This window comes from Rhinopithecus roxellana, chromosome 13 (assembly GCF_007565055.1).
Source record: "Rhinopithecus roxellana isolate Shanxi Qingling chromosome 13, ASM756505v1, whole genome shotgun sequence".
In the NCBI taxonomy this organism is placed as follows: Eukaryota; Metazoa; Chordata; class Mammalia; order Primates; family Cercopithecidae; genus Rhinopithecus; species Rhinopithecus roxellana.
Window position 1 is genome coordinate 105,675,212 of NC_044561.1, and position 24,282 is coordinate 105,699,493.

Here is a 24,282-nt window from a genome sequence, read left to right on the forward strand (position 1 = left end):
CCCAGGTTCAAGCAATTCTCCTGCCTCAACCTCCCAAGAAGCTGGGCTTATAGGTGCGTACCACCACACCCAGCTAATTTTTGTATTTTTAGTAGAGATGGAGTTTCGCCATGTTGGCCAGACTGGTCTTGAACTCCTGACCTCAGGTGCTCCGCTAGCCTCGGCCTCCAAAAGTGCTGGGATTACAGGTGTGAGCCACTGTGCCTGGCCTACTTTTTGACCACAAAGGTTGGGGTCCACACATTGAAGATGGTGAAGCAGAAAGATGGAGAGACCTGAGTTTTCGATGATACCATGAGCCCCTAAATTAATCTTCCCTGGAGCCATGCTGCCTCAAGATGTTCTGGAAGATAACACATTTTCTTCGATGTTTAAACCTCATTGAATTGGGTTCCTGTTACTTGCAGTCAAAACCATCCTGACAAATACAGCCCCCAATGATGCAACTGCTACATCTCCTTGCTACAAGTGGCCACATCCCTCCCCTGCTCAAAGCCCTGCTCTGGCTCCCGTGCACCCTTTGCCTAACTTCAATGCCCTCTAGGATGTGGGCCCTGCCCATAGGTCCTGTCCTCCTCCCTGGCTTCACTTCTTGCCATATCCCTCATCTCACCCTCTAGTCCAATCATACTAACTACTCAGAAGCTGTATGAGCTTCCAAACTTCCACACTATTGAATGCAGTTCCCGGCCTTGCGCGGTGTCTCATGTCTGTAATCCCAGCACTTTGGGAGGCCACAGTGGGTGGATTGCTTGAGTTCAGGAGTTTGAGATGAACCTGGCCAACATGGGGAAACTCTGTCCTTATTAAAAATACAGAAAAAAATTAGCTGGGCATGGTGGTGGGCACCTGTAATCCCAGCTACTTGGGAGGCTGAGGCAGGAGAATTGCTTGAACACAGGAGGCGGAGGTTCCAGTGAGCCAAGATCGCGCCACTGCACTCCAGCCTGAGGGACAGAGCGAGACCCCATCTCAAAAAAAAAAAAAAAAAGAAAGAAAGAAAGTAAGTACAATTAAAAAAAAAAAATTAGCCAGGTGTTGTGACACACACCTGTGATCCCACCTACTCAAGAGGCTGTGGCAGGAGGATCGCTTGAGCCCAGGAGGCAGAGGCAGCAACAACCCATGATTATGCCACTGCACTCCAGTCTGGGTAACAGAGTGATATCCTGTCTCACAAAAAAAAAAAAAAAAAAAAGAGAGAGAGAGAAAAGAAAGAAAAAAGAAAAGAAAAGAAAGAAAATGCAATTCCCTCTGGAGTCAGATGGTCTTGGATTTGAATTCCAGCTCCAGCACTGTCTAGCTGTGTAACCATGGACAAGGTCATTCACCTCTCTGGGCCTCAATCTGCTAGTCAATAAAAAATGAATAGGGCTGGGCACAGTGGCTCAAGCCTGTAATCCCAGCACTTTGGGAGGCCAAGGCGGGAGGATCACCTGAGGCTGGGAGTTCAAGACCAGCCTGGCCAACATGGCGAAACCCTGTCTCTACTAAAAATACAAAAATTAGCCGGGCCATGGTGGCACGCACCTGTAATCCCAGCTACTCAGGAGGCTGAGGCAAGAGAATTGCTTGAACCCAGGAGGCAGAGGCTGCAGTGAGCCGAGATTGCGCCATTGCACTCCAGCCTGGGCAATAAGAGCGAAACTCTATCTCAAAAAAATAATAATAAAAATAAAAAGTAATAAAAATAAAAGATGAATAACTACAGCCAGACATGGTGGCCCACGCCTGTAATCCCAGCACTTTGGGAGCCCGAGGTAGGCAGACTGCTCGAGCCCAGGAGTTCAAGACCAGCCTAGGCAACATAGCAAAACCTTGTCTCTACCAAAAATACAAAAAATTAGCCAGGCATGGTAGTGTGCACCTGTAGTCTCAGCTACTCAGGAAGCTGAGGTGGGAGGATTGCTTGAGCCCAGGAGGCAGAGGTCACAGTAAGCCAAGATTACGCCACTGCACTCCAGCCTGGGCAACAGAGCGAGACCCTGTTTCAAAAAAAAAAAAAATGTCTACCTCAGAGAGATGTCAAGATTAAATAAAATGTTGTAAGGCATGTGGTAAGTATTAAGGACTCAAGAAATGGGTGTTTCTCACTTATCAGCCTTCCTTGCCCACACTTCCTAGGTCTCTGATTCTGTGTGTTGGGGTTGTCTCCTCCACAAAACTGGGAACTCCTAAAAGAAATGGCTGGGTGCGGTGCCTCACATCTGTAATCCTAGCACTTGGGAGGCCGAGGCGGGTGGATCACGAGGTCAGAAGATTGAGACCATCTTGGCCAAAGTGGTAAAACCCCATCTCTACTAAAAATATAAAAATTAGCCAGGCATGGTGGCATGCGCCTATAGTCCCAGCTACTCAGGAGGCTGAGGCAGGAGAATCGCTTGAACCCAGGAGGTGGAGGTTGCAGTGAGCCGAGATCGTGCCATTGCACTCCAGCCTGGGCAACAGAGCAAGACTCCGTCTCAAAAAAGAAAGAAAGAAACTGGGCTTGCTCTTCCAACCCAGAGTTGGCCAGGTAGTAGCTTACGCCTGTAATCCCAGCACTTGGGGAGGCCGAGGCAGGCAGATCACTTGAGCCTAGGAGTTTGAGAGCAGCCTGGGCAACATGGCAAAACCCCGTCTCTACCAAAATACAAAAAACTCGTTGGGCATGGTGGTGTGCATCTGTAGTCCTAGGTACTTGGGAGGGTGAGGTGGGAGGCTGAGGTGGGAGGCTTGCTTGAGCCCAGGTTGAAGCTGTAGTCAGCCTTGATCACACCACTGCACTCCAGCCTGCATGACAAAGCAAGACCCTGTTTCAAACAAACAAACCCAGAGTCAGTGTTCTGTGAATGAAAAAATGAATGCCAGGGCAGGACAGGCTAATTTAGCAGGAGGTAAGAGGTGCCATAGCCCAGGAGATCCAGGCCCAGCTCACAGGTCACCTCCTCTAGGAAGCCTTCCCAGATGCCCAATCTGGATTCATCATACCCATCACCTCCTCAGTCCCCTACGCTTCACTCCCCTGTGATTGTCTATGTGGGGTCTGTGTCCCCAACTAGACTGAGAGCACTTTGAGGGCAGGGACCTGGTCTGACTCTTCTGTGTCCCCAGAATCCAGCAGAGATCTCATACACTACGTGCTCAGCAAATGAACATTTGTCAACTTTGAAGCCAGAGAAACTGCCAGATCCTCTGCTCACCCAGCCATCCCAGACCTGGGTCCCCCTCCTTTCCCACAGGAACATGCTATAAATGGACAGCATACCAGCTGATGCCAGAATCAGGGCTTGCATTTCACAAAACAAGTGGCCTGTCCCAGAGTGGGGGTGGGGTCCTGGGGGCCCCAGAGTGTGGCCATAAATAGCCCAACTCTGAGGCCTCCTCCCCTCTCTGATTTCTGCCTGAGTCACCCGACAAGGCAGGGTGGGGCTGCCAAAGCCTGTGGCCTAGAGAGCTGTGGGCACAACCACAGCCCTGTGGCCAGCATTCTTGAGACTCCAAAGATAGGCCTAGCCAGTGCCCCCATCCTCCCCAGCCAAGCCTCTGGCCTGGGAACCTGATAAGCAGTGACACATGGGCCCTTCCTCCTCAGGGAAGCTGAGACACCCCAATTTCCAGGGACCTCCAGGTCTGCCAAGGAGGGAAGCCAAGATCTGGCCCTGGCCCCAAAGAGCCAGGAATAGATTCCACTGGAAACACACGGAAGAGAAACAGGGGAGGATCACTCACTCAGTCCAGTATAAATGGACTGGGGGTCACATATGCGTTGCTGAGAGAAGGGAACACGTGTTTGGGCAACAGGATCTCCAGTACTTATCCCAGTGCTTAATAAATGTCTGTGACTCAGTGTCCTGGCTGAAGGGAAGCCTGTCCTCCAAGCTCAAGCTGTTCCTTGTCTGTTCAGTGTGTGGCCATTTACTTACCCCTGCTTGATATTAGATGACAGAGCCATTGTTTACTAGCCCATAGCCTTTCTCCCCTAACCAGAATGTCAGTTCCCTGATAGCAGGGGCTGCCCTGTTTTCCAGTTCACTAGGGTATCCTCACCATCAAGAATAGTACCTGACGGCCGGGTGCGGTGGCTCACGCCTGTATTCCCAACACTTCGGGAGGCCAAGGCAAGCAGATCACCTGAGGTCAGAAGTTTGAGACCAGCCTGGCCAACATGGCGAAACCCCATCTCTATGAAAAATACAAAAAAAGCCAGGTGTGGTGGCACACGCCTGTAATCCCAGCTACTTGGGAGGCTGAGGCAGGAGAATTGCTTGAACTCAGGAGGCAGAGGTTGCAGTGAGCCAAGATCACGCCACTGCACTCCAGCCTGGGTGACAGAGCAAGACTCCATCTCAAAAAAAAAAAAAAAAGATCCAGCTGGAGGCTGGGTGCAGTGGCTCATGCCTGTAATCCCAGCACTTTGGGAGGCCGAGGCAGGTGGATCACTTGAGGCCAGGAGTGCAAGACCAGCCTGGCCAACATGATGAAACCTCGTCTCTCCTAAAAATACAAAAATTAGGCATGGTGGCAGACGCCTGTAATCCCAACTACTTGGGAGGCTGAGGCAGGAGAATCACTCGAACCCGGGAGGCAGAGTTTGCAGTGAGCCAGGATTGCGACATTGCATTCCAGCCTGGGTGACAGACATCTCAAACAAACAAACAAACAAACAAAAAGATTCGTCTGGGCTCAGTGGCTCACACCTGTGAGCACTTTGGAAGTCCAAGACAGGAGGATTGCTTGAGCCCAGGAGTTCAAGAGTAGCCTGGCCAACATGGCAAAACACTGTCTCTACCAAAAATACACAAAATTAGCCAGGTGTAGTGGTGCACACCTGTAATCCCAGCTACTCAGGGGGCTGAGGTGGGAGGATCACTTGAGCCCAGGAGGTTGAGGCTAAAGTGAGCTGTGATTGTGCCACTGCACTCTAGCCTGGGTGACAGAGAGAAACCCTGTCTCAAAAAGAAAAAGCCAATTTAAAAATAAATAAGTGAAAGATTCAATACCTGTAAAGCACCTTCTCCTGCCTGGCATAGAACAGGACTGTCCAGAAACAGCAGTGTGGTTATGATTTCTGCCGCTGTTCCTAGTGTGACAGTATAAGGGGATAGGCATGTAATGTGGTGACAGACAGACGAGGATCTGAATCCAGGCCCTGTACTATCACTTGCATGAGGCAAGGTCTCTCTGAGCCTCAGTTTCTTTGCCTATATAATGGGCACTGACATGTCAGCCCTCATCTTGAACTTGAGGATTCAAGTTCCGGCTGCCCACCCATCCACCCAGGATGGTGTGAAGAGGACTTGGGATTCCAGCAGGCTCTGGAAGGGATGACCTTTAAGGTCTTGCTGGTCTAGCAAGGCTGAACTATAAATAGTTCCTAGACTCTGGCAGGCCCTATAACAGGGATGACCAGCAGAGCCCAGGGGTTGCCACACTTTGGGGGATAAAATCTCACCTTACCACACCCTTGAGTACTACAGGGGTTACAACCTATATAAGATCCCAAAAGCATGTGACCCTTTTGACCTAACAGCAACCATTCCAGGAACCACCCTTCAGATAAGTGCTCACAGGTGCACAGAAGGCTCATAACACTATTGTCTATCCTGCAAGAGGCTAGGGACAACTTGAATATTCGTGAGTAGGGGCTGCTAAAAACAAGATGTGAGGCCAGGCGCGGTGGCTCAAGCCTGTAATCCCAGCACTTTGGGAGGCCGAGACGGGCAGATCACGAGGTCAGGAGATCGAGACCATCCTGGCTAACACGGTGAAACCCCGTCTCTACTAAAATACACAAAAAACTAGCCAGGCGAGGTGGCAGGCGCCTGTAGTCCTAGCTACTTGGGAGGCTGAGGCAGGAGAATGGCGTAAACCCGGGAGGCGGAGCTTGCAGTGAGCTGAGATCCGGCCACTGCACTTCAGCCTGGGCGATAGAGCGAGACTCCGTCTCAAAAAAAAAAAAAAAAAAACAAGATGTGGACTCCCCGACTGGCAGACACTACTCAGTCTTGTTCATGGCTATATCCCTGGTGCCTGCATTCAGTCCTGGCACAGAGCAAGGGCTCAGTAAGTATGTGTTATATGAATGAACAAATCCATGGGATTTTTTTTTTTTTTTTTTGAGACAGAGTCTCGCTGTCACCCAGGCTGGAGTGCAGTGGCACGATCTCGGCTCACTGCAAGCTCCGCCTCCTGGGTTCACGCCATTCTTCTGCCTCAGACTCCCAAGTAGCTGGGACCACAGGCGCCCGCCACCATGCCTGGCTAATTTTTTGAATTTTTAGTAGAGACAGGGTTTTACCGTGTTAGCCAGGATGGTCTCAATCTCCTGGCCTCATGATCTGCCTACCTCGGCCTCCCAAAGTGCTGGGATTACAGGCGTTAGCCACCATGCCCGGCAGGAATTTTTTTTTTTTAATTTGTAGACATGGGGTCTTGCTATGTTGTCCAAGCTGGAATGCAGCAGCTGTTCACAGGTGCATCATAGTGCACTCCACTCTCGAATTCCTGGCCTCAAACAATCCTCCAACCTCAGCCTCAGGAGTAAATAGGACTACAGATGTGTAGTCCTCCAGCCCAGTAATGGGACATTACATGACCATTAACAAGAATGAGGGGCCAGGCGCAATGGCTCACACATGTAATCCCAGCACTTTGGGAGACCAATGGTGGCAGAGCAACTGAGCTCAGTAGTTCAAGACCAGCCTGGGCAACATGGTGAAATCCCGTCTCCACAAAAAGCGCAAAAATTTAGCTGGATGTGGTGGTATCCACCTGTAGTCCCAGCTACTCAGGAGGCTGAGATGGGAGGATCACTTGAATCCAGGAGGTCGAGGCTGCAGTGAGCAATGATTGTGCCACTGCACTCCAACCTGGGCAACAGAACGAGACACTGTCTCAAAAAAATTATAAAATAAAAAATATTAAAAAGATTTTAAAAATGAAAAAGACTTACATGTTCTCAACTTATTACGTGATAAAAACAAATATGGAAACTTTCTGGAAGAAAATGTGTGAAAGTATCAACACTGGTTATCTCTATAAGATGTTCCCTTTACACTCTCTTGTTGTTGGTAATTTTTTTTTTTAAAAGACAGTGTCTTGCTCTGTCGCCCAGATTACAGTACAGTGGCATAATCATAGTTTGGGTACAACCTTGAACTCCTGGGCTCAAGCAATCCTCCTACCCAGCCTCCTGAGAGCTGGGACTACAGGTGCACAACACTATGCCCAGCTAATTTTTTTTTTTTTTTTTTTTTTTTTTTTGAGGCGGAGTCTCACTCTGTCGCCTGGACTGGAGTGCAGTGGCCAGATCTCAGCTCACTGCAAGCTCTGCCTCCCGGGTTTACGCCATTCTCCTGCCTCAGCCTCCCGAGTAGCTGGGACTACAGGCGCCCGCCACCTCGCCCGGCTAGTTTTTTTGTATTTTTAGTAGAGACGGGGGTTTCACCGTGTTAGCCAGGATGGTCTCGATCTCCTGACCTCGTGATCTGCCCGTCTCGGCCTCCCAAAGTGCTGGGATTACAGGCTTGAGCCACCGCGCCCAGCCGCCCAGCTAATTTTTAAAAAAATGTTTGGCCAGGCGCAGTGGCTCACGCCTTTAATCCCAGCACTCTGGGAGGCCGAGGCAGCTGGGTTGCTTGAGGTCAGGAGTTTGAAACCAGCCTGATCAAGACGATGAAACCCCATCCCTACTAAAAATACAAAAATTAGCCAGGTGTGGTGGCCGGCACCTGTAATCTCAGCTACTTAGGAGGCTGAGGCAGGAAAATTGCTTGAACCTGGGAGGCAAAGGTTGCAATGAGCCAAGATCATGCCACTGCACTCCAACCTGGACAACAAAGCAAGACTCAATCTCAAAAAAAAAACAAAAATTTTTTGTAGGCTGGGCACAGTGACTTATGCCTGTAATCCCAGCACTTTGGGAGGCCTTAGGCAGATCACCTGAGGTCAGGAGTTTGAGACCAGCCTGGCCAACATGGTGAAACCCCACCTATACTATATACAAAAATCAGCCAGGCATGGTGGCACATGCCTGTGATCCCAGCTGCTTGGGAAGGTGAGGCAGGAAAATCACTTGAACCCAGGAGGTGGAGGTTTCAGTGAGCTAAGATAGTACCACTGCACTCCAGCCTGGGTAACAGAGTGAGACTCCACCTAAAAAAAAAAAAAAAAAAATTGGGCCAGGCACAGTGGCTCATGCCTATAATCCTAGCACTTTGGGAGGTCGAGGCGGGTAAATCACCTGAGGTCAGGAGTGGCGAAACCCCATCTCTACTATACAAAAATTAGCCAGACGTGTTGCTGTGCGCCTGTAATCCCAGCTACTCAGGAGGCTGAAGCAGGAGAATCGTTTGAACCCAGGAGGTGGAGGTTGCAGTGAGCCGAGATCACGCCATTGCACTCCAGCCTGGCCAACAAGAGCAAAACTCCATCTCAAAAAAACAAAACAAAACAAAATTGTAGCGATGAAGTCTTGCCATGTTGCCTAGGCTAGTCTCGAACTCCTGGTCTCAAGGGATCCTCCCACCTCAGCCTCTCAAAGTGCTGTAATTACAGGCATGAGCCACTTTTTTTTTTTTTTTCAAGACAGGGTCTCACTCTGTCACCCAACTTGGAGTGCAATGGCACAATCCCAGCTCACTCCATCCTCCACATCCCGGGCTCAAATGATCCTTCAGCCTCAGCATCCCAAGTAGCTGCAACTACAGGAATGTGCCATCCATGCCTGGCAAATTTTTGTAACTTCTTTTTTGGAGAGACAGGGTTTCACTATGTTGCTCAGACTAAGCTGGATATTTTTGAATGAGCATGTATTACTTTCTAAATTTTCTTTTCTTTTTTTTTTTTTTTTTTGAGACGGAGTCTCGCTCTGTCACCCAGGCTGGAGTGTAGTGGTGCGATCTTGGCTCACTGCAAGCTCTGCCTCCCGGGTTCACGCCATTCTCCTGCCTCAGCCTCCCTAGAAGCTGGGACTACAGGCACCCGCCACCATGCCCGGCTAATTTTTTTGTATTTTTAGTAGAGACAGGGTTTCACCGTGTTCGCCAAGATGGTCTCGATCTCCTGACCTCGTGATCTGCCCGCCTCAGCCTCCCAAAGTGCTGGGATTACAGGTGTGAGCCACCGCGCCTGGCCTACTTTTTAAATTTTCTAAAAAATCTAGTTTATTTTTCAAAAATATACCACACATACCAAGCCATACAAGCCAGGGTTCAGAGATAATGCTCATATCAACTCGGAAGCCTAGATTCAGGGTTCCAGAATCTTAGTAATGGGAGAAAGCAGTACTTATTGAGCACCCACTATATATTGGGGCCAAGCTCAACTCTCTCAAACACACCTTCACCTAATTTCACCAATTTGATGAGATGAATTAATGTCCTCATTTATGTTTATTTTTATTACTTTTTTTTTTTTTTGAGACGGAGTCTCACTCTGTCGCCCAGGCTGGAGTGCTGTGGAGTGATCTCAGCTCACCACAACCTCCACCTCCTGGGCTCAGGTGATTCTCCTGCCTCAGCCTCCTGAGTAGCTGAGACTACAGGCACATGCTAAATTTTGTGTTTTTAGTAGAGACGGGATTTCACCATGTTGACCAGGCTGGTCTTAAATTCTTGACCTCAGGTGATCCACCCACCTCAGCCTCCCAAAGTGCTGGGATTACAGGTGTGAGCCACTGCACCCAGCCATAGTATCTTTATTTAATAAGGGTGAATAAACTGAGTCTCAGAGAGGTGACATAACCTGTAGTGCAGGTAAGTATTTAAGAATATAAGTTTTCTAGGCTGGGCGCGGTGGCTCAAGCCTGTAATCCCAGCACTTTGGGAGGCCGAGTTGGGCGGATCACGAGGTCAGGAGATCGAGACCATCCTGGCTAACACGGTGAAACCCCGTCTCTACTAAAAACTACAAAAAACTAGCCGGGCGACGTGGCGGCGCCTGTAGTCCCAGCTACCCGGGAGGCTGAGACAGGAGAATGGCGTGAACCCGGGAGGCGGAGCTTGCAGTGAGCTGAGATTGTGCCACTGTATTCCAGTGTGGGCAATAGAGCGAGACTCCATCTCAAAAAAAAAAGAGAATATGGGTTTTCAGCCAGGCGTGCTGGCTCACACCTGTAATCCCAGCACTTCGGGAGGCTGAGGCAGGAGAATCACTTGAGTCCAGGAGTTTGAGACCAACCTGGACAATATAGTGAGACCCTATCTCTACAAAAAATCAAAACAATAATAGCTGGGTATGGTGGCGCATGCCTGTAGTCTCAGCTACTGGAGAGGCTGTGGTAGGAGGATAGCTTGAGCCCAGGAAGTCGAGACTATAGTGAGCCATGATTATGCCACTGCATTCCAGCGTGCATGACAGAGGGAGACCCTGTCTCTTATAAAATTTTTGTAATTAAAATATATATATATAAGTTTTGGCATCTGAAAGACCTGAGCTCATATTCCATCTCTGCCACAGTGTGACCTTGGGCAAGTAATGTCACCTCCCTGAGCTTCAGTGTTCTCATCTATACAATGAATAATGTACCTAATTCATAGGGGTGACATTGAGGATTCAATGAAATAACATAGGGAAGGGCCAGGCGCGGTGGCTCACACCTGTAATCCCAGCACTTTGGGAGGCCAAGGCAGGTGGATCACCTGAGGCCAAGAGATCGAGACCAGCCTGGCCAACATGGTAAAACCCCATCTCTACTACAAACACAAAAAATTAACCAGGCGTGGTGCCACGCGCCTGTAGTCCCAGCTACTCGGGAGGCTGAAATAGGAGAATCACTTGAACCCAGGAGGCGGAGGTTGCAGTGAGCTGAGATCGTGCCACTGTACTCTAGCCTGGGCAACAGAGCGAGATTCCATCTCAAAGAAGAAAACAAACATAGGGAAGGCACTTAGCATAGTAGGCGTTCATGTTGTTGAGCACAGTGTGGGTGCTCAATAAGCAGCAGACACTACCATCCTGATTATTATCACTATTATTTCCTCCACCATCAGGAGCAGCCGGGGTCACACAGCTCATCAGGGCCAGAACTTGCCTCCAGAGGCCCATAAGGCATTTTAATCAAGGTCCGGGGAACAGGCCAGGGCTGGATTAAGCCAAGTTTTGTCTGTGGGGAGTCACATGGTCCAAAGCTATGTGTGTGCACAGCCAAGTAAACTTTTCCTTGAGAACAATGGTTAGAACAACAGGTCTCTGCGGCCGTGGGAGAACTGAACAGGATCTCCATTCATGCCCTCTTTCTGGGACAGGGGTCCCTCCAGCATCTCTGGGACACAGCATGACTCAGCTAAGTTGAACAGGGTGGCCCCAAATTAGCTACATCCATGAATGACATCCCGCTTTTGACAATGGTGATGCATTAAGCCAAATCAAAGGCAGTACATCTGGCAGTGGCCATCTTCCTGGGAAGAGCCAGTAGGGAGCTGGCCTCAGAGTTCTGAGGACTCAGAACAGAAAAGCTCAAGAGTCAGTCAAGGTCAGCATGATTCTCAAGTCCCATCTTACACATTTAGGAAAGTCAACAGCAATTGAAAAGGTGAAAGGTAAAGCAGAAAGGGTCCAAGATAGACCTCACTGATCAGTCTCCAAACACTCACCAAGATCTAATGTGTGGTGGACTCAGTGCCAGACCTGGGGGCTCAGAGACAAGCTACACATGGTTCCTGCCCTCAAACAGCTTCCAGTTTACTAAAGAAAACAATAGCCGGGCGCAGTGGCTCAAGCCTGTAATCCCAGCATTTTGGGAGGCCGAGATGGACGGATCACGAGGTCAGGAGATCAAGACCATCCTGGCTAACACGGTGAAACCTCGTTTCTACTAAAAAATACAAAAAAAAAACTAGCCGGGCGAGGTGGAGGGCGCCTGTAGTCCCAGCTACTCGGGAGGCTGAGGCAGGAGAATGGTATAAACCTGGGAGGCGGAGTTGGCAGTGAGCTGAGATCCGGCCACTGCACTCCAGCCTGGGCGACAGAGCAAGACTCCGTCTCAAAAAAGAAAAAGAAAACAATAACAGGATCAGGCACAGTGGCTCATGCCTGTAACCCCAGCACTTTGGGAGGACTGCTGGAGTCCAGGAGTTCAAGACCAGCCTGGGCAACACAGGGAGACCCTGTTTCTATTAATTTTTTTTAATTAGGCAGGCATGGTAGCACATGCCTGTGGTCCCAGCTACTTGAGAGGCTGAGATAGGAGAATCTCTTGAGCCCAGGAGTTGAGGCTGCAGTGAGCTGCGATCACACCACTGTGCTACAGGCTGGGCAACAGAGTGAGATCCTAAATAAATAAATAAAAGCCTGATCTCTATGAGGGCTATACCTTCCTTACTTTGTATAAAGCACTAAAATTCACTTTATTAGTTTTTGTTTTGTTTTGTTTTGTTTTTGAGATAGACACTTGCCCTGTCACCCAGGCTGGAATGCAGTGGTGCAATCTTGGCTCACTGCGACCTGCACCTCCTGGGTTCAAGTGATTCTCCTGTCTCAGCCTCCTGAGTAGCTGGGATTACAGGTGCCTGCCACCACGCTCAGCTAATTTTTATATTTTTAGTAGAGATAGGGTTTCACCATGTTGGTCAGGCTAGTCTTGAACTCCTGACCTCAGGTGATCCACCCGCCTCAGCCTCCCAAAGTGCTGAGATTATAGGCGTGAGCCACCGGGCCTGGCCTTAGTATTTTTTTGGCGGTTTTGTGGGTTTTTTGTGTTTTTTTTTTTTTTTTTTGAGACAAAGTTGTGCTCTTGTCGCCCCAGGCTGGAGTGCAATAGTTCGATCTTGGCTCACTGCAACCTCTGCCTCCCGGACTCAAGCAATTCTCCTACCTCAGCCTCCTGAGTAGCTGGGATTACAGGTGCATGCCACCATGCTCAGCTAATTTTTGTATATTATTAGTAGAGACGGGGTTTCACCATGTTGCCTAGGCTAGTCTCGAACTCCTGACCTCAGGTGATCCACCTGCCTCGGCCTCCCAAAGTGCTAGGATACAGGCATGAACCACTGCGCCCAGCCAATATTATTTTTAATGCATGACAGGCTCACTGTTGTCACAGTCTTGCCAGCCACACTGGAATGGGAGGAGGGAAGGGTGTTTTCCTTGAGGCTGTCCCTCCCTCTTCCCCCAGGCCTGGTGTCCAAGGGCCCAGGTGGGCCCTGGCTTGAGGTCTGCACACACAATGGGCCTCTCTAAGCAGCAGACCGACACATGTTGGCTGCTAGCTTGGGCCCAGCCTGTGGTCACAAACACAACCCTCTGGCTGAAAACAGGATCAGGACATTCCTGCAAACCCCTGATCTAGCAGAAGAAATGTTCTAGGAGGCAGATTGGGGTTGCTGAGGCTCAGCTGAGCCCCCAACTTAGGCCAGGGAAGTAAGGCTCTCTAGCTGACACCTGGAGTTTGCTGGTAATGCTTGTTCTCCCAGGACATTCTCAGGGGATTCACTACCCACTGAGCTGGAAAAATATCCAGCTGCCTTGCCAAGTTCCCATCCAAAGCCCATCCTTCCATGGCCCCTTGGAGGCGGCCTCAATAATGGAATGTGAGTAGGGAAACGCTGAACAATATGGCCAGTGATTGGGCTCTGGGGGAACCTAGGCCCAGAGAGGGTCCCAGGAACCCTGGCTGCTCCAGACTGGTACAACTGCCAGGCCCAGACCTTCTCCACTCCCCAAACTCTCAAGGACCAGCCACAGCCCAGCATCCTCCTATCCTTCAGACTTCTCTGATCACTCTTGCCATTCAGAGATTCCTGACTCCAGTGCCTTCCACCACTCCTCTTCCCCTCTTTGTGCTATCTTGAGTGGAATGACCTCCTTCCATGAGAACTTGGGCCAGGAGAATAGGTCGAAAAAGACTTCAACTAAGGAAAAGTGGGGAAAAACATGAAGGCCACACCCTTCTTCCTCTTACCCAGGCCATAGTCAGGGTTCACCAAGGAATGATCTTGTCCTATGAAACATCTCAGAGAATATAAGAGCAGGGGCCCCTCAGTCCTGGGGTGATACACATGTTAGTTCTCTATTGCAGCTGTAGTAGACATTGCTAATCAATTCCAGCGCCTTTCTGCTGAGCCCAGACAAAGCCTCCCAGTCCTTCCAAATATGGAACTTACAGAACTACCAGTGGAGCTGACACTTACACTCTTTTTTTTCCTACAGAGATGAAATCTCCCTGTGTTGTGCAAGCTGGTCTGGAACTCCTGGGCTCAAGTGATCTGCCCACCTGAGCCTCCCAAAGTGTTGGGATTACAGGCGTGAGCCACCACACCTGCCTGAAGCTGACACTCTAAATAAAAGCTATTGATCACCTCTGATCTAGCCTAACTTCAGTAGGAAAACTGAGGTCCCTAGAGGGCAAGGGTCTTACTCAAGGCCAGAGATTTATTGCAGAGCAGACAGGATTTCAGGCACCAGCTTTTTTTTTTTTTTTTTGAGATGGAGTCTTGCTGTTGTGGCCCAGCCTGGAGTGCAGTGGCACAATCACGGTTCACTGCAACCTCCACCTCCCGTGTTCAAGTGATTTTCCTACCTCAACCTCCTGAGTAGCTGGGATTACAGGCGTGTGCCACCATGGTCCAGCTAATTTTTGTATTTTTAGTAGAGACGAGGTTTCACATGTTGGCCAAGCTGGTCTCAAACTCCTGGCCTCAGGTGATCTGCCCGCCTCGGCCTCCCAAAGTGCTGGGATTACAGGCATGAGTCACCGCACCTAGCCACTGGCTTTTAAAGAGTTTCTTTTTTTTTTTTTTTTTTTTTGAGGCAGAGTCTCACTCTGTCGCCGGGGCTGGAGTGCAGTGGCCGGATCTCAGCTCACTGCAAGCTCCGCCTCCCGGGTTTAGGCCATTCTCCTGCCTCAGCCTCCCGAGTAGCTGGGACTACAGGCGCCCGCCACTTCGCCCGGCTAGTTTTTTGTATTTTTAGTAGAGACGGGGTTTCACCGTGTTAGCCAGGATGGTCTCGATCTCCTGACCTCGTGATCCGCCCGTCTCGGCCTCCCAAAGTGCTGGGATTACAGGCTTGAGCCACCGCGCCCGGCCTTAAAGAGTTTCTTTAGGCCAGGCATGGTGGCTCATGTCTATAATCCCAGCACCTTGGGAGGCCCAGGCGGCCGGATCACCGGAGGCCGGGAGTTCGAGACCAACCTGGCCAACATGGTGAAACCCTGTCTCTACTAAAAATACAAAAATTAACTGAGCCATGGTGGCACACGCCTGTCATCCCAGCTACAGGACTGAGGCAGAGAATCGCTTGAACCTGGGAGAAGGAGGTTGCAGTAAGCTGAGACTGCACTACTACACTCTAGCCTAGGCAACAGGGTAAGACGCTGTCTCAAGAAGAAAACAGTTTGTATAGAGGAGACAGTGTTTATGTTTTGTCTCCCCTACCACATGGTGAGCTCCTTCAGGAGAGGCCCTGGGTGTGTTTAGCTTCTGACTAATGTACACACCAGGCACACAGTAGGTGTCCATGAAAGTTTCTTGGCTTACTGAGGAGGAATGGATGACATGAGTTAGAGGGAAGGCTTGAGTATTGGCTCCTAAAGTCAGAAGATGCTTCAAGGTCACACATTTACGGATACTACCTTCTCAAAGCGACATACATGGGAACCCAGATAGATACATTCTTAATCTAAAGATGAGGAGGTGGGCCGGGCGCGGTGGCTCACGCCTGTAATCCCAGCACTTTGGGAGGCCAAGGCGGGTGGATCACGAGGTCAGGAGATCAAGACCATCCTGGCTAACACAGTGAAACCCCATCTCTACTAAAAATACAAAAAATTAGCCAGGCATGATGGCGGGCGCCTATAGTCCCAGCTACTCGGGAGGCTGAGGCAGAAGAATGATGTGAACCTGGTAGGCGAAGCTTGCAGTGAGCCGAGATCCTGCCACTGCACTCCTGCCTGGATGACAGAGCGAGACTCCGTCTCTAAAATAAATAAATAAATAAAAATTAAAAATAAAGATAAAGAGGTGAGGGGACCTCCATGTGGATGTGGATTTGAATTGTGTCTATAGCAGAAATTTTACCATAGACTAAACTTTCAAACAATAGAAGCTAAAAGAGCTTTCAAGTCAACCAAAATATGACATTTCAATGAATGTCAGTGGTTTCAAACCGCATTGCTGACTATAAATATCAAAGTAATGAGGCATGTGGGGAAAGTCTCCTATATCCATATCATTTATGTGAGATTCTATTATTTAACTTTGCCATTAAAATATGACTGATACACTTAAGCTTTTAAGACCAACACTCTAGAGTCAGCTTTTTTTAAGTATCAAAAAAATGCATCTAGACTGGGCACTGTGGCCGGCAATCCCAGCACTTTGGGAGACTTAGGTGGGAGGATCCCATAAGCCCAGGAGTTAGAGACCAGCCCGGGCAACATGGTGAAACCCTGTCTCTACAAAAAATTGGCTGGGTGCAGTGGCTCACGCCTGTAATCCCAGAACTTTGGGAGGCCAAGGCAGGCAAATCACGAGGTCAGGAGTTCGAGACCAGCCTGGCCAGTATGGTGAAACCCTGTCTCTACTAAAAACACCCACACAAAAATTAGCTGGGCATGGTGGCATGCACCTGTAGTCCCAGCTACTCGAAAGGCTGAGGCAGAAGAATCGCTTGAACCCGAGAGGTGGAGGTTGCAGTGAGCCGAGATCTCGCCACTGCACTCCAACCTGGGCAACAGAGTGAGACTCCATCTCAAAAAAAAAAAAAAAAGCCAGGCATGGATTATGATGGCTCACGCCTGTAATCCTAGCACTTTGGGAAGCCAAGGCAGGTGGATCACAAGCTCAGGAGTTTGAGACCAGCCTGGCCTATATGGTGAAACCTCATCTCTACTAAAAATACAAAAATTAGCTGGGCATGGTAATGGGTGCCTGTAATCCCAGCTACTCGGAAAGCTGATGCAGAATTGCTTGAACCCAGGAAACAGAGGTTGCAGTGAGCCGAGATCATGCCACTGTACTCCAGCCTGAGTGACACAGTAAGACTCCATCTCAAAAAAAAAAAAAAAAAAATTCGCCAGGCATGGTGGCATGCATCTGTAGTCCCAGCTACTCAGAAGGTTGAGGTGGGAGGATTATTTGAGCCCCGGGGGTGGAGGGTGCATTGAACCAAGATCATACTACAGTACTCCAGCCTAGGTGACTCTGTCTCAAAAAAAAAAAAAAAAAAAAAAAAAAAAAAAAAAAAACAATAAAAATAAAAATATATCCGTGACATTTAAATAGATATACCTAAAATATAAAATAAAACAAAAACGGATGGGAATCGAGGTCTGGGGCCACAAGAAGGCCAAAGATCAACCAAGGACCCAGAACCTATTTGCTTCTGTGGCCTCTTGGACACTCCTTTAGGGAAACCAAGGCAACCCACCAGGATTTGGGCCTGGGACTCAACTCAGCAGCTTCTCTGGCCGTGTTATTCTCCATCAGCCCCCGCCACCTCCCTGTGTCTGTTCTGGGCCACAAGCCAGAGACACATTCCTCAGGCCCCCACTGGCTTCCAGAGCTGACAGAGTTTGAGGAAAGGGCTGAGCAAAGCAGAAACCTCTTGAGAGACATGGCACAAGATGGTCATGGGACAACCTCAGCAGGAGGCCTATAACAACTGATGGGAAAACTGAGGCCCACAGAGGGCAAGTGTCCCACCCAAGACCACACTGTGAGGGAAGAGTGGAGAAAGTCATCCAACCAAGGTTCCCCCACAAAACTCCTCTCTGATCATTGCTGGAAGGATTTGATGTCCTGCTCTATAAAAGCCAAGGCTTCCAGATGTGGCAGCTCATGCCTGTAATCCCAGCACTTTGGGAGGCTGAGGCGGGTGGATCACCTTAGGTCAGGAGTTCAAGACTAGCCTGGCCAACATGGCAAAACCCTGTCTCTACAAAAATACAAAAATTAGCTGGGCATGGTGACGCACACCTGTAATCCCAGCTACTTGGGAGGCTGAGGCAGGAGGATCACTTGAACCCAGAAGGCAGAGGTTGCAATGAACCAAGATCATGCCACTGTATTCCAGCCTGGACAACAGAGCAAGATTCCATCTCAAAAATAAATAAAGTAAAATAAAAGCTGAGGCTTCTCCCAAAGGAAGATGGGTCTTAGGGTTTTAAGGTCCAGGCACTAAAAGAACCTGAAGTCAAGAGCTCTCCAGGCCCCAAAGGAAAGAATCTGAGCTGCCCCTTCCCCAGTCTGCACCCCTCTCTCCCTGTGTCACTCAGGGGCTGGCACACTCTGCCATGTACCTTTTTGCCCTAGTCGCAACAACCCAGAAAGGCAGGAGCTACATCCCCGTTTTACAGATGAGGAAACTAAGGCTCAGGGAAATGAAGTGACTTGTCCAGGGCCACACAGCTCATGACTGGAAGACAGAAAATGCAAACCAGGTCTGCTTAGCTCTGTGCCAGCTCTCCCTCCACCACCCCACGCTGTCTTCAGGCAGGTCCCCAAGTTCTGTTTCTGTTTTCAATCCTGCCCATCTCCCAGCCCCCAGTGCTGGGATGGGGCCTCTTGAGGCCTGGGGGAGGTAGGGAAGCAGTGGAACACCTCCACCCTGGCCCGTCTGGACCCTGGAACGTCAGTGCTTACCCTCCAGCACCACCTCCTTGCCTGTCTTCTTGAGGGCCTGCACCGCCTCATCATGGGTAGCAGAGGACAAGTCTTCCCCATTCACGGACAGGATGGCATCCCCCACATAAAGGGCCTCTGTCTGGTCAGCTGCCAATCCCTTGAAGATCTTGGAAATGAGAATAGGCATCTTGTTCTCCCGGCCGCCTGCACAGGCACAGAAGGAGGACAAGACTGAGGCAGATACTCCAACAATTGGGAGTCGTATCAAGGCACAATTATTTCTGAAGGCTTCCCTTGGTGCCTAGCCCAGTGCTGGAAAACGGAATAGGAGAATAAAGGGAATCTGAGAAAAGTCTTGGAAGTTTGGGACACTAGTAATACTAATAATACATCATTTTCGATCCGGTTCGGTGGCTCATGCCTATAATTCCAGCACCTTAGAAGGCTGAGGTGGGCAGATGACCTGAGCTCAGGAGTTCAAGATCAGCCTGGGCAACATGGCAAAACCCCGCCTCTACTAAAAATACAAAACTTAGCCAGGCGTGGTGGCGGGCACGTGTGGTCTCAGCTACTAGGGAGGCTGATGTAGGAGGATTACTTGAGCCCAGGATGTCAAGGCTGCAGTGAGCTGAGATTGTGCCACTGCACTCCAGCTTGGGTGGCAGAAGGAGACCCTGTCTCAATAAACAAATTAATTAATTAAATGAATCATTTTCAAAATTAATAATGCTATAGTTTGATCCCTGGATCTTTTGATTAAGTGCTTTGGGTGTTCACCAATGTTTGTGCAACTTACAAAGTGCTTCAATCACTTTTTCTTAAATGTTTTGGATTTTCTCATGTACCCCATAAATATATACACCTACTATGTATCCACAAAAATTAAAAATGAAAATAACCAGATAAAGTGGCTCATGCTTGTAATCCCAGCACTTTGGGAGGCCAAGGCAGGCAGATCACTTGAGGCCAGTAGTTTGAGACCAGCCTGGCCAACATAGCGAAATCCTGCCTCTACTAAAAACACAAAAAAGGGCCAGGTGCAGTGGCTTATGCCTGTAATCCAGCACTTTGGGAGGCCAAGGCTGCCGGGTGGATCACCTGAGGTCAGGAGTTCGACACCAGCCTGGACAACATAGTGAAACCCTGTCCCTACCAAAAATACAAAAAATTAGCTGGGAGTGGTGGTGGATGCCTGTAATCCCAGCTACTCGGGAAACTGAGGCAGAAGAATCACTTGAACTGGGAGGCTGAGGTTGCGGTGAGCCAAGATTGCACCATTGCACTCCAGCCTGGGCAATAAAAGCGAAATTCCATCTCAAAAAAGTAAATAAATAAATAAAAACACAAAAAATTAGCTGGGCCTGGTGGCACATGCCTGTAGTCCCAGCTGCTCAGAAGGCTGGGGCAGCAGAATCGCTTGAACCTGGGAGGTGGAGGTTGCAGTGAGCCAAGATCACACCACTGCACTCCAGCATGGGCGACAGAACAAGACTCCGTCTCAAAATAAAATAAAAATACAAAAATTAGCCAGGCATGGTGGGTGTGCCTGTAATCCCAGCTACTCAGGAGGCTGAGGCACGAGAACTGCTTGAACCCAGGAGGTGGAGGTTGCAGTGAGCCGAGATTGAGCCACTGCACTCCACCCTGGACAACAGAGCAAGACCGTCTCACACGCACACACAAAAGAAGGCAACAATGTGGGAACCCACTGATACCCCCCAAACCGGAATCAAGAGAGAAGTCAGCTATTCCTATGGCCTCAAAAGACTGCTTTAGCAATCATAATGTTTTACAATCCAAAATCCAGGTTGGAAACCAAAGTCTTAGAGTCTAGAGATTCTAAAAACCTGCCTGAATGGCATCTTGGATACAAAAGAAGCTAATACATTTTACTAAACGGCTTTATTATCAAACTCTTAAATGCCCTTTTAAAATAAGAAATAGTAATAACAGGTCACCTTAGTTGCATGTACCAAATGCCAACATTGCGTCTTTACAATATCCCATCACGTAGGCATGCTCAGTTTCCTATTAGGGAAACTGAAGTGTGGAGGGAAGCCCCTTGTCCAAGGTCACTCAACTAGTAAGTAGCAAAGCCAGTATTTGCACCTAGGCCTCCAGGCTCAAGAACCAACACTATTAACCCTACCACAGACGGGAAGTCAGGCCCTCAGATATCACACTCCTGGCTCATCCCCAGAATACTGAAGATGAAGAATTAGTGTCCCAGAGTGGGAGGTCATTGTTCCAAGGTCACACAAGCTGCTGGCGGAGCTGGGACTGGAACACCTCTCTTGACACCCACGCAGGCCCCACCGTTTGCTTATCTGCACAGAGCTTGAAGTCTAGGAGAGGAAGGGGTTTCTATTTATATCTGCCCTCCCCCACCTGAAACTAGGGTCTTCAGTTCAGTTTGAAGCTATGATCACTCATGGCTGCCTCAGACTAAGCTAGACTCTATAGGAGGGGTTACCATGGCAACAGGAGCCCAGATTTGGATCCAGTGGAAATACCTGAAGTCTCCTAAAAGTACCCTCCCCTCCACCTAGAAGTATGGAGCTGGGGAGTAACTTTGTGTGACCCTGGAAAGTCCCTGCTCCTTTCTGAGTCTCAGTGCGTCCATCTGCAGAATGGAACTCTGTATGAATAAGTTCCTTCCTGCTCTGACACACTGAGTGTATAATTTTTGGATTGGTCTGTTGCCCTATCCCATGCTGGAGATTGAGGGTAAGACTGGTGCCCACACCCTCATTTTCCCATTTCCCCTTTTTAGCCCCTCTTGGTTGGGTGCCTCGGGATCTGCCCTTCTACAGGAAAAGAATCAACTTCCCTGAGCACTCTCTGGGGGACAGTAGCTGATAACTAAGGTTCAAATCCCAGCGCTGACACTCACTGTGTAATGGTGGGAAAATCATTTTACCTTTCTGAGTCTCAGTTTCTTCATCTGCAATATGGGGATTATACTCCCTACCTTTCACCACTTGTTGCCAGGATGAAGTGGATCATGAGACTAGTGTCCTGGGCACAGCACCTGGCACACAGTGGTGGCATTCACCACTATCTGCACCGCTTCAGCCAAGCCAAACAGTCTGGAGGCACTCGTCAACAGAACCAGTACCAGGGAGACCCCAGAGGGTACGGTACATATTCAAGGTGGAAACAAAGGCTGACACCCTTTCCCAAAGCACCCTGCTGGGGGCTGGGATCCTGAGAAGCCTATGGGCAAGCATAGTGAACCCAGCAGCTGGGGGTGTGCAAGGATTTTAAGAACTATGTTTAGTTGCTTTGGGAGTATCTCCTGGCCTCCATTTTTCCTCTCCACTAACAGCAGTAATTAACTAGGCACCTACAATGTGCTGCTGTGGTGAGCCCTGCTCTCAGAAACATCACAACTCTATCATCCTCTTATACAGTTGAGGCAACTGAGATTCAGAGACGGGACGGGACTTTTGCAAACTCACACAGCTGATCCTGGATTCAAACACAGTCTGGTTGCACCCTAACTGCACCCCACTAGCAGTCCGTCCTGGGGACTGAAAGCTCCATCCTGTGCAAGGTGGAGATGGTCAGATCAGGAGACCCAAATCCAGCTGTCAGGGCTCCCCGCAGCCTTCCTGGGTCCTTAGATTCCTAGGTCCTTGCTGGCCTTCTGCCTGTGACCCCAGTCTGTGCTTGCAGCCAGGCCTCCTATCCACCCCTGTGCTTCGCAGACTCCAGGCCTCCTCTCTGTACCCACCTTGGTTGCTTCTCAGGGACTCCCTCCTCCCTGTCCCACTGGTATCCCAGCCTCAACCCCCTTTCTCCACCCTCTGCTTTCCGGGGGACCCCTCTTGTCCTTGATGTTCATGCTGGTTGCCTCTCAGACCCCCACACCTCCACACAGAACTCCCACCCACAGGTCCTTGGTACTCCCACAATCTCCTCCACACCTGTGTCTTCCGTGCCCCCTAAGGCCACCAACTACCGAAACCCACTCCGACCTTGGTGTGCCCAGCGCCCTCCGTTACCTGTTTCCTCAGACCTCCCTTACCCCCGGACAGGAGGCCTCCAGCTCCATGTCCTGGGCGCGCTGCCAGTCCCCTGCGCCCTCGGCGGCCCCCAGACACCACGACCCCGCGCCCTCGGTGTCCCGCGCCCACCTTTGATGCTGATGCCCAGCCCACCGGCGTCGGCCTTGCGCACCGTCACGCGGCGCCGCTGGAGCAGTAGCGCCTCTGGCAGCTGCGGGGGCCCCGCGCCCGGCTCCGCGGCGCCGTTGAGCTGCGCGGGCTCCGGCTCCCGCGGAGCGCCGGACTCGGGACCAGGGTCGCCGTCGGCGGGGCTCACGGTCAGCACGTCCTCAGCCAGACTCAGCAGCACCCGCTGCCACCGCTCGCCGCCGGTCCCCGAGCCCGCCCCGGCGCGCAGCTCCAGCAGCCCGGTGCGCGGGGCGCGCCTGCCGGACGCCATCTTCGCCTCCGAGACCCCAGGACGCCGCGCTTGCCCTGTCCCGCTGTGCCCAGCCCGCTCCGACCAAGCTCCCAGGGCAGAGGGCAGCGGGGGCCCAGCTGGGCCAGCCGCCACCCTAGCCCGGCCGCTGGGGGAGGAGATCTAGGGGCGGGGCTACCCGGGGGTGTGACCAGTGCTGGGGACTGGGCCTCGGGCAAATGCGGGAGGTCGGGGCGGGGCCCGGGAGCCGAGGGCCGCCGTGTGAGACTACCTAGGGGGCGGGTCAGAAGGGCGGCGGGGCGGGGCCACTAGGCAAGGCGAAAAGCCCGGGAGGCGCGGTGCTGGGCGGGGCGTCGGGGGGCGGGGCTTCGCGTCGAGGGCGGAACCCAATGATACCGCGCAGTGGGCTCTGCGCTCGGAATGTCCATCGAGGGCCGGGACTGTAGCTCCCGGACGTAGGAGCGCATGAAAAAGAGACAGAACCATGTATCCTGGTGCGAAGCACTGGGCGTCGGGCCGGGCTGCATATGGCGGAGGACTGGGCTGCGTATGGTGGTCTGGGCTCCAGGGCTTGAGTTTAAGAGGTAGACACCGGCCAGGCGTGGTTGCTCACGCCTGTAATCCCAACACCTTGGGAGGCCTAGATGACAGCCCAGAGGCTCGAGGCTGCAGTAAGCCGCGATCGCGCCACAGCACTCCAGCCTGGGTGACAGAGCGAAACCCTGTGTCAAAAAAATAGAAAGGTAGACGCTGAGCCGCGAGAGACCTTGCAGGCAGAGTTGCTAGTTGGGTAGCTGAGGAAGAAGCTAGTTTCCCATCAGGTGGTCGAGGCTTTGGTCTGTGGGCGTGGCTTATCGTTGGCGTGGCTTCTAAAGGAGACAGGCCCCGCCCCCGGAGGAGAGAGCTGCCCACTCCGCTTAGGGCTTGGGGAGGGGGTGGGCAGGATGCCCACTTCAAAACTGGAGGGAAGTTTAAGAGATTAATCCCTGGCTGTGTTCACAGTCAAGTATAGAAAAGCCTGAAGTCTCACACTTTGAGGACTGGCAGAAAAACCCAGAACTCCTAGTGTGTGGGAAGAAGGCTGCAAGGTGGGGCTCTGGGTCTGGGCGTCTGGAGACCTGGTTTCTAATCCTTGCTGCCTGTGTTAGCTTCACGTCGACCTTGGTCACCTCACGTCACTGCTCTAGGCCTCAATTTCCTCATCTGTAAAATGTGGATCATAATACCTACTTCACTGGGCTGGTGTGAGGATTAAATCAATGTGAAATCAATGTGTAAACTGTGACTCTATGCTATAATCACTTTGATT

The 24,282-nt window shown here is 50.7% G+C and overlaps 1 protein-coding gene across 1 annotated transcript in view; it reads right to left on the reverse strand.

Moving 5' to 3' along the window:
• Positions 1-23,272, reverse strand: part of SNTA1 (syntrophin alpha 1) — a 35,855-nt gene extending 12,583 nt beyond the window's left edge. The window contains exons 1-2 of the mRNA XM_010360588.2: positions 22,685-23,272; positions 18,564-18,749 (exon numbers count right to left, since the gene is read on the reverse strand). Coding sequence (XP_010358890.1) covers positions 18,564-18,749; positions 22,685-22,994 — 496 coding nt within the window. The 5' untranslated portion in view covers positions 22,995-23,272. The remainder of the gene's footprint in view (positions 1-18,563; positions 18,750-22,684) is intronic.
• Between the last annotated feature and the right edge of the window lie 1,010 nt (positions 23,273-24,282).